At 48.4% G+C, this 18367-nt stretch overlaps 1 protein-coding gene across 1 annotated transcript in view; it reads right to left on the bottom strand.

The window, feature by feature from the left end:
• The window catches only part of BICDL1 (BICD family like cargo adaptor 1), a 45351-nt gene extending 28143 nt beyond the window's left edge, over positions 1-17208 (bottom strand). Inside the window, exons 1-2 of the mRNA XM_085238684.1 lie at positions 16352-17208; positions 11790-12005 (exon numbers count right to left, since the gene is read on the bottom strand). Coding sequence (XP_085094810.1) covers positions 11790-12005; positions 16352-17035 — 900 coding nt within the window. The 5' untranslated portion in view covers positions 17036-17208. The remainder of the gene's footprint in view (positions 1-11789; positions 12006-16351) is intronic.
• Positions 17209-18367: the final 1159 nt, after the last annotated feature.

Consider the following 18367-nt stretch of genomic DNA (forward strand, 5'->3'; position numbering starts at 1 on the left):
GAGTTGCTGGGAGTGGCTTCCTTCTGCAATCCTGACTGTGCTTAGATTTTAACTGCGGCTGCTTTGATTTTCAGTTGCATTCTTTAATTGCTTTGCCTTCAAAGGAGGGTGAGGGCTGCTTTGCAGAGACACGTGGATTATCCTGCACTAGAGTGCAGGCAGATCTGCTGCCCAGTTTTTACGCTACTACAGCAGGATTCTAAACTGGGACCTATCCTAGCATCACTGCCTCTAAATGATTTCATTTCCCTTCCTCTTGCTGCCAGAAAGCAAGAATAATGTGATCAGTGACAGGAGATCATGGTATTTGGCTCCCAGCAAATACTTCACTCCTGCTGCTGCAGCTGGATTTCTTTGTGCACAAGCCTGTGGTAGCAATATTACATCTACTGGCTTCTTGCTGTGCTGAGAAGTGTCTAAAATGGTGCTGCTTACAATTTCTGCCAGAGCACAGGCATGCGGTTCGGTCAGAAACATTTAATCCTCCCTGTGTTAAACCACCTGCTTTAGGCTGCTGACCCCTCTCCCTGTCCTGCGTGTGACAAGGTGTGTGCTGGAGAGAGCAGATGGCCGGGGAGCAAACAGATCCACGGAAGCATGTAAGAAAATCATGTTGCATCATTGCTAAGGAGCTTGTGCCAAGACTTGGATTTTCTTATTCTGCCTACAGCAGCTTTCCCATCGCCCCTTTCCTTGGCTGGTTTGTGACCTAACTCCTGGAACAGTCTTGGAGACCTTCCTCAGCTCTCCAGCTGATATCTCTGATGGATATCAGCCATGATGCATCACATCAATGCAGAACTGTGCCAGAGATCTGTATGTTTAATTACAGCAATACACTGCAGCAGAAATGAAGAAATCACCCAGATACTCTTATTTTTTTTTTTTGTCCTGTTGAATCAGAGCAGATGCTCCCAAGTCGAGGGATTATAAAAACTGAAAGGGACCGAAGGGGAAGAAAATAAGTAGTTTAAACATGTCACTTGTGCACCACAGCCCCTAATACCACCTATCTTGTGGTGCTGCTCTGCTTCCTCAGCTAGGACTGCTGTGGGATGGGTCTCATCTGTGTGTCACTAGCTCTGGCAGTCCAGGCAGGCTACCTGGAAACAACTTCTTCCTCACTAAGCCCAAATGTGTTTTGTTACCCAGAGAAATGCTCTGCATGCAGAAAACCGGTGGTTTTGGGGTTGTACCTCACTGATGTGTTGCTTTGGTTGTGTCTGCTTGAGCAGCTGGGTGAGGGTGCAGGCCTTAGCTGCATGCTGGGGCAGAAAGCTTTGATGCAGCTGATGTCAGAGGATGCACCTGGATTTCAAACACTGACCTGAATTCAGGTTATTTTTCAGAAAATCCGGGTTAGTTTTCAGAAATTAATTGCTTTAAAAGCACTGCATAAGTTTAAGCTCTGTGGGGATTTGGAATTTCCCAGCATGATCCTCACTGGCATCCAGGAACAAAGGAGATAAAGATATTAGAGACCAAGTTTTCAGCACAAGCCTTCTCTTAAGCGCTGGTTCAAAACACAGCTTTACTTGTCAGGCTGAGAGACACCACGTTTATCCACGTGTCTCAAACTGCTTTTCTGGAGGACAGAAGACATACTACCATTTAAAAAGCACCATATTAATTTTCATCCTTACTCAGGTTTACTGAAATGTTCTTGGATTTAACGTTATTTATGGCAACACTTGAACGTTACCAGGAAAGAAGAGAGTCCTGCCAGGTCTCCTCACAGAGCAGGCATTTACACAGGGGTTATCAGGCTCACTGAGGCTAATCCCTGCTGGCATTATACATCATCTGACAGTTGCCAAGGAGACGAGAATAATCTCAGTGAGACAAGATATGCAAGAAGGGTATTTATGGCCATTTGCCTAACGATGCTGGTGGAATGCACCAAAAAAGATTATTTGAATGCCTCTGAAGTATCACCTTCTCTGTGCTAAATATGGGAGTCGTGCTGCTGCGAAAGCACAGAATTTCCCTATGATATTAAAGCAGCAGCTTGGCCTTCAGGTTTCCAACTCATCCTGCAAAGGCCTCGTCTGCTGTCACGTGAAGGGGCGGATGGGAGCTGCTGAGATGGCTGCCCATCTGTCTGCGCTCTGCAGGCTGCCTGTACAAGCAAGTCATTATGGGCTGTGGTGCTGACGCAGGCTTCGTGAAAACCATCCACTTCACGTGTTTGAAATACTAGCAGGTGCCTCCTGCAAATGTCTCGTATGGCAGACAGCGTGAGGGGAAGGGAGAGTGGAAAGCAGTGCATGTATATACACAGGCAAAGATGTGTGTGTACTCTGGCAGTGGCTCCCCAGTGCAGCCAGCTCTTTCCACATCCTTAGGGTGAACCCAGTGAGGCCAGCTGGCAGAGGATGGGGATGCTAACTAACATCGTGTGCTGCTTGATACGTGGATCTGAATGGGCATTTTTCTCATGCTGGGCCATTTGCCCTGACCTGGAGTTGGCTTATAGCTCTGCTTAGGGAGACTAAGAGAAACAGGAAAACTTTGTGTCTTCATTCAAACAAGCTCATGCTGTTAGGAAAGGCTTCTGCACTGCATGTTTCATGTAGAAAGACGTTTTCTCAGTTGTGTGCTCTCTGGCAGTGAGAAGGGGCTGATGGAGGACCCGAAGCATTAAAACTGGCACTATCCCACACAGGGCAAATCTTCCCTCCCCTGTACTGAGGCAAGGCAGTGACCTGTAGCAAAGGAGTAAGGGCTGCCTGACTCCTTCCTTCTTTCACAAGTTGAGCTTTTTGGCCTGATACTGTCTTTTAATGGAGAATTATGGAGGATAGGGAGGAGGGGAGAAAAAATGAAGCTTCCCAGGTTTTCAATGCCTTGATGCAAATGGTTTCCTTAGAAGGAAGGAACCACTCAGAGGCAGCCCTCAGCTGATGGACTGTGTCTCATGGTGCCAGAGTTAATCTCGGTAAGTAGCTCTGAGCTGCCGGGTTGGATAATGCCTGGAATGGAGGAGACCTCTCTATGTGAAGTAAATCAATCCGCTAATCCTCTGCAGGTGGGTTTTGAGTTGTTTTAGGTCATGCAAATCAGTGGTGGCCATCCCAGATGTTTCTGCAGAGGCACCAGTTCAGAGTAGGGTGCTGGCCGAGAGGTCTCAAGGTGTCTATGTTTACTTTATAAGCATCAGGGATATGCAATTGCCTCTGATGGGGAAAAATGATATTCCTGAGTGTGTATCATTGTCCTCCATCACTCTGTGGAGTGAGCTCATTCCTCCATACTACAAAAGGAAGCCAGGTGAGCCTGAGCAGGTCAAATAGTGGCTTTCTGGGCTGCCTTGCTTTGAGGTGAAAGGAGCACCCTGCTTGCCTGCAGTTCTGCAGGATAAGGATGTGCACGCACAGCCCCAGTGCTCCAGGGACAGAAAGGCCCCAGGAAGAGGAGATATTACCAACATCATCAATTTCATGTGCGTTTGCCTTGAGCTTTTAAAGCTTTGAATATTTACCAGTTGTTGGAGAAGCATGCTCTCTAGTGCGAAGGTGGAGAGGGAAAAGTCAGCACCACGCTTAAGAAGAATTTGTACTCAAAGTGAAATACAACATTCAGTAAAGCCTAGGGAAATAAATCTCTCTGGATCAGAGGCAAAAACTACAGCAATCATTTGAGTTAGCAAATCCCCATGCAGCTTTGCAGCCGATCAATGGACGCTATTTGAAAAACGATCACATAATTCAGAAGAGATGGTAGATTTTGGCAAAACACCATCATATGAGACTTTCTCATTTGGCATCATCTGTGCATAATTCTGCTGGAAAGCACAGCTCCCCCACCAGCTGAATCTGCTCAAGATTTCATGTTCAAGCAAAGGTTGGACCCTCTGTGAATCCTTCCCTGTTTGCATTTGTTTTGACACCCCCCAAGTTGCTTCGTGCCCACATAGAATAAAACCACACGTGTGTTCCAAAGCTTTAGAGATGGTGTGTTGTTTGTGAGTTTTCCTTGGGGCCTCTCTGCCTTTTTCCTTCAATATTCACTTACAGCAGGATGATCTGACCTCATGTTACTGAGAGGCTTCTCTGTATGGAAGATCAGTTGCCGCCAGTTGTACTCTCACCTCTGGGAAGCTTCTTGCTCCCATCTGTTCTGGAATTGCCTGGCTGCATGGCATGTCTCCATTGTGTTGTGGCATCTATTAGAAGCTAGCAAGAATCTCACTGATCCTCTGTATGTGCTCAAAATAAGCAGGATTTTGCTAAATGCAATTCTGAACAAAACACTTGATGAAGCTCTAGGCTGTTTTGCGAGGGGCCTCTATGATTTCATGGCTAATCAGAGCACCTAACACAGCTTGCAGACCTCCCTTCTGAGCTGTCTACCAGATTACATTTAGAAAAAGCAATCCTACTTAAAAGGAAAAAGGAATGTAAAGACTTTTGTTATAATGCGTGCAAAGTTTATAACCTGGAATGGCTCTTGAAAGACCAAATGTTTAATTGCTTTTTCTTGGGTAGAGATGTGCTAAGCCTTCAATTATGTTTAGCTCTGGTTCTAGCTAGTAATGCAGTGGCTGGATGCAAACACCTTCTGTGTCCTACTTTCTAGAATATCCTGGAGGAAGTGTTTACAGCAAGTGTGAATAAGCAGAAATATTCCTACAAAATCTTTTCTTCCCACTTCTCTCTACGTCTGAGCTACTGCATAATGAAGCAGCTCCTGTAAACATCAAGACCTGGACCCAAACGGAATAGCCACTTGAAATTTTTAGTATGGTGCAACAGGAGAACGAAGGGTTCATTCAGATTTTTATTTCCTTGTCATATTATGAGGGTGGATAGTGATAGGGCAAGGGGGAATGGTCTTAAACTGAGACAGGAGGTTTAGGTTGGATATTAGGAGGAAGTTTTTCACTCAGAGGGTGGTGAGGCACTGGAACAGGTTGCCCAAGGAGGCTGTGGATGCCCCATCCCTGCAGGCATTCAAGGCCAGGCTGGATGTGGCTCTGGGCAGCCTGGTCTGCTGGTTGGTGACCCTGCACATAGCAGGGGGTTCAAACTGGATGATCATTGTGGTCCTTTCCAATGCAGGCCCATTCTATGGTTCTATGATCATTTATCAAGTTAAATTTCAGTTCCACGTTGGATTCCTGCTTTCAGGTACTCACAGCCCAGTGATGCTGCTCATCTGTCAAGCAGCAAGCCTTACAGAAAGCCTGGAGGTATGCTCCAGAATTACTGGCTAGAGGTGAAGGCAGAATGTGAGTTAGGCTTGGCTGGACTACAAGGAAGAACAGCGTACAGCTGATTACCAGGTGATAAGCAGTTGTACATAGGTGTTACCTAGATGGTGCTCCGGACACCCATTGCAGCTGGTGAACTGCCCATGGTGTGAGGATGGGATGCCTGAGCTCTGGAACTGCTTCACAAAGCCAGTGTTTGTGGCTCTACCTGGGCACCACCAGCCTCCAAGGATGGGAGATGGGCTGTGACAAACAGCCAGTCCTGTTGCACCATGCCTCCCAGAGCAGGGCTCACTAAAGGATGGATGCACACAGTGCCCAGCCCTGGCAGAGTCACTCTGAGTAGAGTAGCAGCTAGAAAATCTCCCTGTGGGTGGCATGAACAACAGGCTGCCTTGGGCCAGGAGATCTCCAGAGTGATTTTTATTTTTTTTTTTATAAAGTGCAGTGAGCAGGAGAGGAAATAAGGGGATGAAATGGTGATGCCAGGGACACGTCCTGGCAGCGAGCCGAGCCCGCAGCCCCCACCACTCACTGCCTTGGACGTCACCAGTGCGTTTCCCTGCGTGTCCTCTGACTGTCACAGCATCACAAGCAGCAGAATCACACCCAGTCGCCGTGGCAACATCACCCGCTGTGATGTGGTGTGCTGTTGCCTAGCAACAAGCAAAGGGTCCCTGCAGATGGTGGGGTGCAGGTCCCCTGTCCTGGGGCTCCATCCAGCCCATGGGTGGATGAATGCTCTCCCTTTTCCCCATAAACTGGGATTTGCAGTTTTGCCTTCGCCATAATGTGTTTTTAACCTCAGTAATTTTTAACCCTTTCCCTCCAGAGGGCTTTGTGCTGTGGTTTGCTAGCAGTGCGTGCCCTGTTTTATTCTGTGTACATCCAGAAGAACGGATAGAAGTCCATTCTGCCACTGCTTGCTAGTAACCAAAGGACACGGGGAAAAAAACTGCTTGAAATGGGTAGGTGCAAAACCTCTGAGCAACCTCTGGGAGTGCCTGTTCCTCTGCCTGCTCCTCCTCCCTTGGTGCTTGTTACAGTCATGCCCTGCTGGTTCCTAAAGCTCTGGATACCCTGAAATGAGGCTAATGGGTGCTGTAGGGTTGGCAAGGCATTCACTGGGGGGTTGAGCCTTTCCTTCTGCCTGGCTCCCTTCATCCAGATAGATGGAACCCCACCGAGTGACCTCGAGATCTCTTGGTTGCCTTCTAGGGCACTGATTCATTTCATTGTAGGACTTTGCAGGAGAGAACAGGCAGCTGCAGTCACGTCCTATATTTACAGCTTGAGCAAAGAACGCCTCACTGCTCCAGTCCTGATGTGGCACGAAGCTGAATTATTAACAAGTGCTTTCTGCTAGGGGGAGAAGTAGCTGGTAAGAAGAAGCCATTCCTGCCTGTGCAGTAATCAGTATTCAGCAGGTGATGGGGGATCTGGTTACGTGCTGCTGGGGTCTGCTGATGCTTCAGAGGGGGCAGGCAGGTGCAGGTGCCAGATGTGGTGAGTGGGAGGATTGCTGCTTTCAGTGTCTGGCCCTGGTTTGTGCAGTCTCTCCATTCTGTTGAATTTACACTGTCCAGAGGTGAAGCAGACCAAGGTTTGCTATGCAGGGCTCTTCACACCGTCCCCATTTCTAAAGTTTCTTTAGTGAATGCTTAATTTTACATTTTGCCATGACAGTCTTACAAAGAATTCAGTGTAGTGACTGATTCACACCTTGAAATGTCACAGTAACTCTTCTTCAGCTTTGCACCACTTGGGGCTCTCCTCTATCTAAAAAATAAAGCCCCCAAAGCAGCGCTTGGCTTGAGCCTGACTTGCTTCCATGCTAAGCATGGAGGTTCTTAATATGCCCTGCTGTGCTATCACAGACAACTCAATAAATGTAAGACAGCTTGCATTAAGCATCCGTACATTAGAAATGAGGAATTAAAGACAAGCTAGATCACAGTGTAATGGCTGCACATCTCTGGCATGGAAAAAGCACCAAATCTTGCCCAACACACTTGTTCAGTCACTGACAACAGGGTCATTGTTTTTTCTAAGTGTTGTTGACCACTGGAGGAGATACTTAAAGCACAAGTGATTTGCAAAGGATGGTACTGTATATTCAATTCATTCTTGAATCATAGGAAGGCCTGGGTTGCAAAGGACCACAACGATCATCCAGTTCCAACCCCCTGCTATGTGCAGGGTCGCCAACCAGCAGACCAGGCTGCCCAGAGCCACATCCAGCCTGGCCTTGAATGCCTTCAGGGATGGGGCATCCACAGCCTCCTTGGGCAACCTGTTCCAGTATGCCACCATGTTTCATTCAGATCTAAGTCAGGAAGAGCCTGCTGGTCCTCCAGGCCTATGCTGCAGCACAAAGCAGGAAATGGAACTCCTTCCCTTGAAATATCACCCAAAGAAAGGTTTTGTGGCCAGCAAATGCAAAGTCCTTTGTAGACTTTGAGGGCTGGTTGGTCGCTGCCTTGCTTTACCAAATGAAACACTTCATTCTTTGTAGCAACGTGTTGGCACTAGATGCTGAGGGAATATAAGAAGTTGGTGATTGAGGGTCCCTCTGAGGGATGCTGCAGTGCTCCTCTCTGAACAAAGAGCTATTTCAGCAGTGCAAGATGACACTGCTTCCTGCTGCTGAAAAGGGACTTTCATTGCAAAAACTACCTGAGCTCAATATCGTGAGATTACTGCTTTGTACTCGGTGTACCAGAAAAGAAACCCAACAGAACTAGGAAGGATGCATCCTTGCCCAAGTTGCATGCAGCAAACAGCTCCAGGAGCCCAGGGCTGGTAGCAGGAAATGTGTGGGAATGCCATCTGGTGAAACTCCTTAGAAACAGTGTGAAAGTCTTTTTTTTTTCATTCACTTCCTGACAAAGTAGTAATATGCTGCCTCAATATAGGCAAAGGTTGCTGTTGCTATTTATATTAGTAGCTCCTGGAAGCCCTGAGGTGGGAACAACACTCTTGCTGTGGTTGCTGCTGTGGGTGCACGTAAGAGGAAACCTTTCACTACGTGGCTTCCCATCTCCCTTCTCCCCCTTTACTTTATGACTTAAAAGGATAAGGATTTTATTTATTTCTTCCAAATGGGGAACTGAAACAGATGGGAGAGGCTGGAGAAGTTGGATACAAAACAATTTCCAAGCCATGGCTTTCTTGGTGGAGCTGTGCTTTGCCTCCTGTGCTCTGAGTGTCTATGGTGAGCAGTCTGTACCTTGGTGTGCGTGCTCTGCAGCTCTCCCAGGTGAAAATCAGCATCTTGTTTGGCATGGGCACTGCTGAGAAGTACTACCTGCTCTGCTATGCTGAAGCAGGGGGAGGGAAATCCAATCATGCAGAAGGGATTGCAGTCATCACTTAGAAAATTAAAAATAAGGTTACTGTGAAGATCTCAGACTTGATCTTCGGCATCTGAGTCGTGTCTTTCACTACGAGCTCCCAGCCTTACCTCATTTCCATATTGTTCAGTGCTGATAGAACTCTGGCTGGTATCTCTGTTCAGTGTGGTTCTTTGCTTCTAATGGAAGGCTGTATTGCAAGAAGAGGCAAAGTTCCTTATAGCCTACATACTATCATTAGATATCTAAAGTTTTCCTGTATCATCATCTCATCTGAAGACCTCAAGTCATTTTACAGACCTCTTTTGTAGCCTCTAAGGCAAGAGAGTTATCCCTAGTTCTAGAGACTGCAACAATCTCTAAATCCCCAACACTGAGTTTTCCTTACCAGTCTGCACCAGCATCAAGGATGGATTTTTCAGTTCCATGCTTTAATTGCAAGACAGAGCTTTCTAGGTCCCTTTGTGCTATCTGTGTGTGGGAGCGTGTGCTCAATTGGTCAGCATTTTGCCAGGTTCTTACTGGAAAAAAGCATGTGGTTGAGTTGGATCTTCACCTCTGGGAAAGGTAGCATGAATAAAAAGACCTAAGGCTTAATTAGTAAAAGAGTATGACAGCAGGAAGGACGAGGGCTAGGAGATAGTGGATGCTGCCTGGCTCTAAGGTAGGTGTAGAAGCTTGGAACCCCCCAAAGAAGTAAGCAGGACGATGTGGGCTGGTAGGTTGTGAGGCTGAGACCATCACTTGATGTACAGAGTCTGGTGCCAAGGGAATGCCATTCCCAGAATGATGCTCAAGTATTGTGAAACTGGGCCATGAGGTGTTAATTGCTTATCTGTAGAAATTAAATTTTAAAGAGCCAGTGTCTATTTAGCATAGAAGGACTCATATCAGAGAGCAACATTTCTTTGTCCTCCTGTGAGTGAAACCTCTCGTAGTGCACTCAGTGACAGATGGGAGTAGAGCTGAGGCTCTGAATGAAGCTTTAATTGCCTTATCACTGATTTTTCTCAGTGCACTCCTCCCAGACAGAGCATTGTGACAAAAAATGCAGACCTGGGGACACAGAGGCTATCAGCAGCACGTCTAAGTTCACAGAAGCTGTAACAGCACACCTCTGCAGGATTTTTCCTCTGCTGGTGATCAATTTGTGATCCCTAGAGAGACCCCAGCCTAGGGCAATACAACTGTAGGCAAGTGTGTCTGTGTAGCTGCATCTGTTTATTGCATAACAGGGGCCAGAATTATGTGGGTGACCAGGGCTTACGCACTACTGCTGCCTCAAACACTGCATACACAACCACTTCAGAGCAAGAGAACTGGAAAGACTGAACTGCAAACATGGCGTAACAAGTATGCAGTAATCAAGGGCTGAGCTATTTAAAAGCCTCAACCAAAGCCTTGGCTGAGCAACAAACCACTCCTGACCTGGCTTTGGTTTGCTTACATTCTCATGACTCTAGGAAAGCTGTTTGCACACCTACCATGTCCTCGGCTATATCTGAGTTACTGGCAAGTCTTAACCAGGTGACAAAGCCACCGAGCAGTGAATCTTGGCCAGGAAGCCTCAGCAAGAGCAAGCTGCTTCCTCTGCTCGTCTGAGCATTGCAGAACATCTGGTCCCCTACACAAAGCTGGGGGCAGGGTGGTGCTGGAGCAGCGAAGTTAGTGCCAAGGAATGATTTTTTTTCCTGAGATGGGATAATTCTGAAGTGGGAGGATTATTTCTGGCAGTAATAGGGAGCTGAGGGAACAAAACCCATGTATTGATACTGCTGGTAGACCTAACTTGCTGGGTTCTTTGCACGAGGCTTTACTGAGCAGCTGGGCTATGAGAGGCTCCTGCAGCACAAGTGTTAACTGAGGATAATCCCATCCAGTTTAAAGCCCAAAGCAAGCCGTTTGGTTTTCCTTTCCTACCTTCTAGACTGTCTTTACTGCCTACTTACACTGGGACCACGACAGGTCTGGTATCTCCTAGCCAGCAAAGGAAATCATGCATTCACAGAAAATCCCTGAGGGCCACCAAATCTAATGACAGCCAGGTCTTTGGCCTTAGGTGATAAATCTGACATAACACAGGAAATCTGTGAGGGCTTGGATAGAACTCTTATCTACATTGTATGTGAGATGCTCTGCCCAGAGAAGAGGTAGGAGATCCTCTCTAGCTCATCTGTTACACCTGGGAGATACTGCTTTAGAAACAGTGGTAAATTTAGCAGCTCTCCTAAGCTAAGGAAAGGTGTTTTATTCCTTTATTATTATTATTATTATTTTAAACACCAATTAATCTACAGACTAAGTGACTTCCTTAGCACTTGACAGGAAAACCTGCAGCAGAATGAGGAATGATTGTTTTTTTCAACATCCAGTATAAAATATTTTACTGAAGACCTCTTCCAGAGGCACAGGAAAACAGCATACCCAGACTGAGCAGGGACAAGTGAAAAGGCCTTTATTCTTGGCCCATTTCAGTCTTCTGTCCTAGTGTTGCAACTGAACTACTGACCCGACCCCTTAAACCATATCTTTGCCAGCCCCAAAGACCTACCTCTGACTGAACTTGGTCTGAAATATACTCTTACCCTTAGGTGGACATCTTCAGCATGAGTTTTTGTTCTATTCTATTTTGGGGATGTGCAACTGGTGAGAAAATGCTTTCCTCTGCTGGAGTAACAATGTTCCCAAGCAGTTAAGATTATGATTTGTACTGTCCAGTGGGAAGAAGAAGACAAGATTCTTAATTCTAGAAGACAGGTCAGCATCTAGGGGAGGAGGCAGCCACTCTTAAGTCTTTTGCTGTCAGGATGAAACCTCTGCTGGAAAGATTCAGTCAATTAGGCTGATTTGTAGCAGCCTTACTCCAAATCCTCTTTCATCAGAGGCTGAGCTCTTTGCTGAAACATGCCATTCCAAGGAATTTCAGTAGGTTCTGAGACATTTACACATCACAAAATTATTTGCAGGGACAAACCATTGTGGAACAGCATGGTGCATTCGGTTTAATAGCTTTATAGTCAATGGACATTGACTATAAATGGGGGTCAGCTCTCTGGCCCTGCCCCAGATGTGCTTTTTTCTTGCATTTCATGTTTGCTCAGCCTATTCATAAACGAAGACCGGATTTGCCAAATCAGCTTGAGATACAAAGAGCTGAGAAAGGTACCCATGCGTTAAATGAGCACAACCCACACAGCACAAGGTTTCTGCCAATGCTCACTCACCCTGCTGAGCTGGTCCAGGAGTCTTTGGTTCTGTTCGGAGAGTTCCTGGACAGCCCGTGTCTTCTCACGGTCGGCTTCCCGCAGGTGAACCTGCTGCCTCTCCAGCTCATCCTGCAGCTGCTTCACGTCGCTTTCCAGTTCAGACACCCTTCCTTCCCATTCTCCTTCCTTGTTCTCAAACCGCCTCCGCAGTTCATGCTTCTCTTGTTCCAGGTGCTATAGGTAACAGGGAGGGGGAGAAGAGGTTAGGGAGGGAGGAAAAAAGTGAGAGCTGCCTCCTCCCGCTCCTTCGTGCTCAGCACTGAGTGCTTTGGTGCAGGAAGGAGAATGGTAGTAGAGCACGGCGGTGCATGGAGGTGGCAGTCCCACCCATGTCAGGGCAGGTCACAGCACTAAGCTTGCTTCTTGTTTCCAGCAGTTGGCCTGTCCTTGGCCTCTCTAGATCAGCACATTGAATTTGTACTGAAAGAACTGCCAAATGAGTAATGCGGGCTGCATGGCAATAGGTGGAAAATATAGGTCAGGCAGGCCAATCGATTAGCAGAGCCCAGCTAATTCCAAAGCAGGAATTATTATTAATTTCAGTGGGCAGTGGCAGAATTCTGTTAAAAATTGCCTTTATAGTAAAAGTTACACAAATTGTACTTTTGGTGCTGATGAGGAAGCTAGATGAGGCATCGTTCCTGTCTTATGGGTCTTATGAACAACAGTTGAATCATCTATCCATTTGCTCTTTCTATTCCTGACCTAATTAGTTGCCTGGTGATTTGATAGTCCACAGTAACTCCATTGTTTGATGCAGTCCCCACTGGGGTGGCAGTGGATGCACTGAAGTAGTTTCTCTAGATGTGACATGTGCACAATCCGGGCTGCAAATCTTTCAGAAACAACTCTCAGTTCTGGAAAGTGCTCTGCTTTAGGACTGGTTGCAAAACAAGGGACAGCGTGAACCTGGTGGAACTTTCAGATGTCTTACAGGCTCAGTTAAATGAGGGCTTGACTGATACAGAGCTGCAAATTAGGTCAAAATAGATTTGTTGTGCCCGTTTGAAAGAATCTCTGCTCTGAAAATCTGAGCTCGGATTTCCCCTGGTGCCTGAAACCACGTGCATGCTTGTAGAGCAGTCGCAGACTGGGACGTGGCCACGTCCTGAGATTAGCAGGGAAACCTGAAGAGCAGGAGCCCTCTCTTGCTGTTTGTTTTCTGTCCCCTGTAATAACCTGCTGCTGCTCTCCTACCAGATTCACAGCCTTTTAGGAACATGTCTCAGCAAAGAACAGAAAGCCACTGGGCCCAGCGCTGGCAGCATTTTTCCCAGGTTATCATCCCCCAGTGAGCAATCCCCTATGATGCTTATGTTAGGAAGGGAAAATAAACCTGCTAGGAGGGAAAGAAAATTGCACTGCATTTGTGTGAAGTGGCTTTTTATTGCTTGTTAGGAACACAGGCTGTGAGGTGGCTGTTTCCCCTGGGTGCCTACTACTGATGACACACAGCTTGCCTTGCAGGGTCTTTGTCACCTTCCTGGGCAGGAGTGAATGTCAGAGCTCTGCACTTCCCCAGCAGCCCTCTGGCCTGTGTTATCACTAACATTTTACCCCTCTTGCTCTGCAGAAGGTGCTGTATTGTCTCCTTGATCTTATCCCTAAATCTTCTATGCACTCTTCATCACAATGTAGCAATGCCCTGCTTGTAACCCTCCCAAATCCTTCTGCAAATCCAGGACTTTCTGGAAAACCCTCAGATGCAAGGGGTAAGAACAAAGCCAAGTGTTTTCCTGCGTTGCCAGATGCTGAAGGAATGAGTACCCTTGCAAATACTCAGCATTACAATCATCGTTTTTAATGCACTAAGTAGGAGATCCTAATGCAAGGCCCAGCTAAGGGTGGCTGGAGCAGCCACAATTCTGCTTTCAGCAGCGCACTAAAAATGCTGTATTTCACAGCTCTGTCTCTCTCACTGCTAGGCAACGTTGAGAAAGATCCAGGGCCTTCTCTAAATGGAAGGTGAAACTTCAGCCTGCCGAGGAGCAGCAGTGCGGCTGAAATTCCTTAGCGCACACAGACATACCCACGTGTGATTTAGAAGCCATCGATGAGCCTTGCTGGTCATTTACAAACCACTTCAGTGCCTTGGTGCAAAGGAAAACCCATCCCACTCACAGTGTCCAGCTCCTGCACTCATAGAACCATAGATCCACCAAAGTTGGAGAAGACCTCCGACATCATCCAATCCGACCGTCCACCTACCACCAATATAAACCCATTAAACCATGTCCTTTAGCACAACATCTAAACATTTCTTCAACACCTCCAGGGGCAGTGACCCCTGGGCAGCCCATTCCAGTGGCTGACTACTCTTTTGGAGTAGATATTTTTTTCCTAACGTTCAGCCTCAAAAAGCTGAGATGAGACAAGCATCTCTGTACCAACAGAACAAGATATGAAATGTCTCAACCTCTTGAGGAGATAAAACTGGGATCAAAGATCACAGTTTATTACAGTTGTATGTTTAGAAATGAACTCAAATTCAGAGTTTTAATTGAAATCAGGTTAGGGGCATGAGGTAGGAATGCTGAGCTTCAGTGCCACACCTGCAAAACCAGAATGTATTTGGCCAGCAGCAACTGTCTCTGCCCTATGTGTGCACTGCCCCAGGTAACAAAGCTGACGTAGGACAAAGAGATGTTTCTCACCAGTGTGGTGACAACACTGCAAAAGCAGAGTCTTGAGGCAAAGCATCAGAAGAGCAGCACGTTGGCTGCTGGGAAATGGAGAGGTTCCACTGGGTTCCCATAACCAACTTGGGGCTGCTATCCGGGGGAAATCTCTCTGCTGCTCATACATCACTACAGCAGTGCAGCTGTCACCAAGGATTTCATTTGAGACTTTGCTTCTGGTCATCAGAGTGCTCAGTGTAGGGTAGGAGGTTAAGAGATGTGAGTCTGTGAGTCCTTCCTCCCCATTCCTCCAAGAGGGAAAAGCTTACTGTGAAATTCACTTCAGTGGCAACAGGAAGAAGCCAGCTTTTAATCTGCAGGAACAAGGATTGCAAGGCTTGTGTTGTAGAATATTACTGTTCAGGTTTGTGTGGGTCAAGGATCACAGACTCAGATCTGATAAACCCAGCAGAAAAAAAATCCGGCCCTTAAGCAGGGAACTCCTATCAGATGCATCACCTGAAAAACCAGAACCTGTCATTCAACTGGAAAGTTGGAGCAATAGCAATGGGATGAAAAATGCAAACAATTGGCAGAATTTTTCATCCTTTCCTTCACCTCCTAAATGGATCCATAAAAGTGGAAGTAAACATTTGGGGAATGTTACTTAAGCACTGCAAAGGCTGAGTTTTTTCTCCTCTCCTTTTCATGTTTACGTTCTTCAGACAGTGGTGTTTGAGACCCCTAAACTCACAAAGGGGCAGCCCAGGAAGTGCCTCACGTTGTGCATTTCTCTTGGATGACAGGAAAGGTTTTACTCCAACTCAAGGGGAATCCACGTCAGCACAATGCCACAGACGTCTGTTCTTGCTTACAGACCAACCCGAAAACATTCACTCCAGCAAATCGTCACACTCCAAGAAATTCTGATCTGACAAACAGTGCTGCTAAGTCACAATTTGGGCAAATGTCACCTTCACTATTGCTTCTAACCAAACAGCAAATGCAGAGAGAGCTCTCTGTAAAGAGGAAGAGAGCAGATACGGTGAAGTGCTGAGTTTAACAACAGGGAGGAATTTCTTCCTTTTGGGAAGAAAAAGGTCTGAGAACAAAGGCTGTGCAGTAATTTCATGAATCTGACGGTACTCGAGGGGTGTAAATCCAAGAGGAATGAACACAGGAATATGTAGGAATGCACAAAGAATTGGCCTAGGGCCGTTACTTGAAATTTGGGTGTTAACCGAGCATTGTTCAGACTCTCTCCAGGAAGGTGAGAAGCTGTGCTGCAACTAGGAGCTCTGCTGCTCGCTCAGAGAAGGAACATTGCAAGAATATCTCTAAAAAGAAGATAGTTGTACACTGCTGTGCGGGAGAGTTGTTCTGAAGGAAGCTGCTTACACGACTCTTATTCTTTGTAATAACTCCATCTCAACCTTAAAAACCAACACACAGCTCAACCCACCGGGCTCCCGGCAAACGGCTCTGAGATACCTGTAGGTATTTTTCAGAGCGACCAGCAAGCAGAAACGTATCAGCGGGGCTTATCTCTTGCCACGCTAATGCCTCAGCTTCAACAGCTTAAGCAGAAAGGTTCCAAACGCTCCGTTCGGTATCGATGTAACTTACGAGGCATTTCTGCACGGTGCGTCCCCCCGCCCGGCTGGGACGTGGGGCAGAGCAGCACCCCGAGGCCTCCCGAACGAGGCTCGCAGCCCCTCCTCGGGCCCGCACGGCAGCCGGGGAGCGGGGACGGCAGCACCCCAGGCCTAGAAGGGGAGTTTCGACCCTTTCTTCTCTATCGCGGCCGCGCCCGGGTTCGTCGGGAAAGGGGAGCGAACCCGGGGCTCCCGGGAAACGCGGCCCCGTGCGGGGGCCCTGCGGAGCGCTGCGGGCCGGCCTCACCTCCAGCTTGTCGGTGAGCTCCTTGTGCATCCTCTCGTACTGGCGGCTCATGTCCTGGTTGCGCTCAAGCAGCGCCTTGCCCAGCCGCGCCGCCAGCACCAGGTCCTTCTCCTTCTGCCGGATCAGCGACAGCAGCTCGGGGTCGCGGGCGGCGGCGGCGGGCGGCGGTTCCGGCGGTTCCCCGGCGGCGGCCAGCAGCGCCAGCTCCTCCTCCAGGGCCAGCTCCAGGGCGGCGGCCCCGGCGGCGGCGGCGGCGGCGGCGGGCGGCTCCATGCCGCCGGCGCTGTCCGCCTCCGCCGGTGCTGACCCGGCGGCGGGCAGGCGCGGGCACGGCGCCGACATGGCCCTGCGCGCCGCCGCCGCCGCTCCGCTGCGCCCCCCGCGCCCGGCCCGCGGCTGCGGCTGCTGGGCGGGGAGCGCCGCCGCCCCCGGCCCCCGCCCCCCGGCGCCGCGCCCCGCGTTCGGCAACCCGGCCCGGCCCCGCGGACGCGGCGTGGCAGTGGCTGCCGACGGTCGGAGCGCTGCGCGCGTCTGAGCCGGGCGCGCGTCTCCCCGACCCCGCTGCGCCCGCCCGCCGCGATCGGCTCCCGCTGGTTGCGCCGCGGGCCCGGGACAAAAATCCCCCCGAAACGCTGGGCTGGCGTGAAAGGCCCAAGGAGGGAGCTGGCCGCTCTGATGGGGCATCGCGCTTCCTTCTTGCTGGCCGCCCTCTCTTTCAGAGCCCGGCTGGGCTCTGCTGTGGAGGAGGGCGGCTCTCAATACCTTTTTACTCGGTAGTTCGCACCTGGAGAGCTGACTACAGCTTCCAGCAGCCACTGGGTCTTGCTTTCGTTTTCTGATTGTTTTGGATGTTCCCGGATAACATTTGTCTTAACAGCGGCTTCAGTGAATGTTGGGAGTTGTAGTCAATTTCCTCATAGCACTTCTGTGTCTGGGAAAAGCCTTTACCAGGGGCAGGATTTTTCAGGTAATCAGAGTCCGTGGAATTGGTTCTTTCTTTACTATTATTATTTTATTATTATTATTATTATTATTTATTTATTTGGTTTTATGCCCCTTTAGATCAGGACACAGTGCAGCAGGGTGTGCCATCACATCACCTCAGATGGCGCTTCCTCACTTTCTCGTGGTGCTTTAATTTCAAAGCAAGTGACTGATACAAAAGCATTTTAAACAAAACTTGTGCTTTTGACTTCCGGAAGCCTGCAGAAATAAACGTCGGATTTATAGCTTTTATCTCTAGACTCTGTTTCCACGGGGTTTGTTCTCCTATAGACAGCTCACTTAGGCTGTGTTCATCCCTGTGCAGCTTTAAGCTGGGACAGCTGATGGCTGATGCAGCTTTCTGGCACGGCTGGCTGCTGCCTCGTGACAGAGCCGGGGCACCAAAGAGCTGCTGATTATTCACAACGGTCAGAACATGAATTGTGGCAATGCACATTTCCCTCCGGCCATCTGCCACCGGGATGTGGTTTTTGTTGGGGATGTGCCTCAGGAACCCAGCTAGGAGGACTTGTTGATAGGTGGCCCTTGTCCTGGCAGTGGTGTTTTTGTGATGCAAACACCTGCTCTACTGAAACCCATTGGCGATGCAGTGCCTCGTGCCATGCTCCTGCCAGCACCGGTCCTGCAATGGTAACTGTTGGCCATTAGGACCCTGATTTCTTTTGCACTGGTGACCCAGAAGTGATTCCTCCTTTATCTCCTACCAATTCCCCAGGCACCAATTTTTCCAGGCCTTTTGTCCTTGCAATCAGCTGGGGTCTATGCTGCCAAAAAAGTGGGATTTGCCATAAGGGGAGATGGCTCCAACAGCACTGCTGCTTTTACAAGAAGCCCCTGCCCTGATGCAGGAACCAGGCTGTCACAGATTTGTTCATCACTGTTTAAACAGAGGAGGGAGATTAATGATTAAACTGATTGTGAGCACCTTCTGCTGGAAGTGCCTACTACAGCAAACCAAGCCTGGTGTGATTAATGAAATCCATTGTGGCCATAGTGTTCATCTCTAATACT

This window comes from Meleagris gallopavo, chromosome 17 (genome assembly GCF_905368555.1).
Source record: "Meleagris gallopavo chromosome 17, MGAL_WU_HG_1.1, whole genome shotgun sequence".
Taxonomy (NCBI): domain Eukaryota; kingdom Metazoa; phylum Chordata; class Aves; order Galliformes; family Phasianidae; genus Meleagris; species Meleagris gallopavo.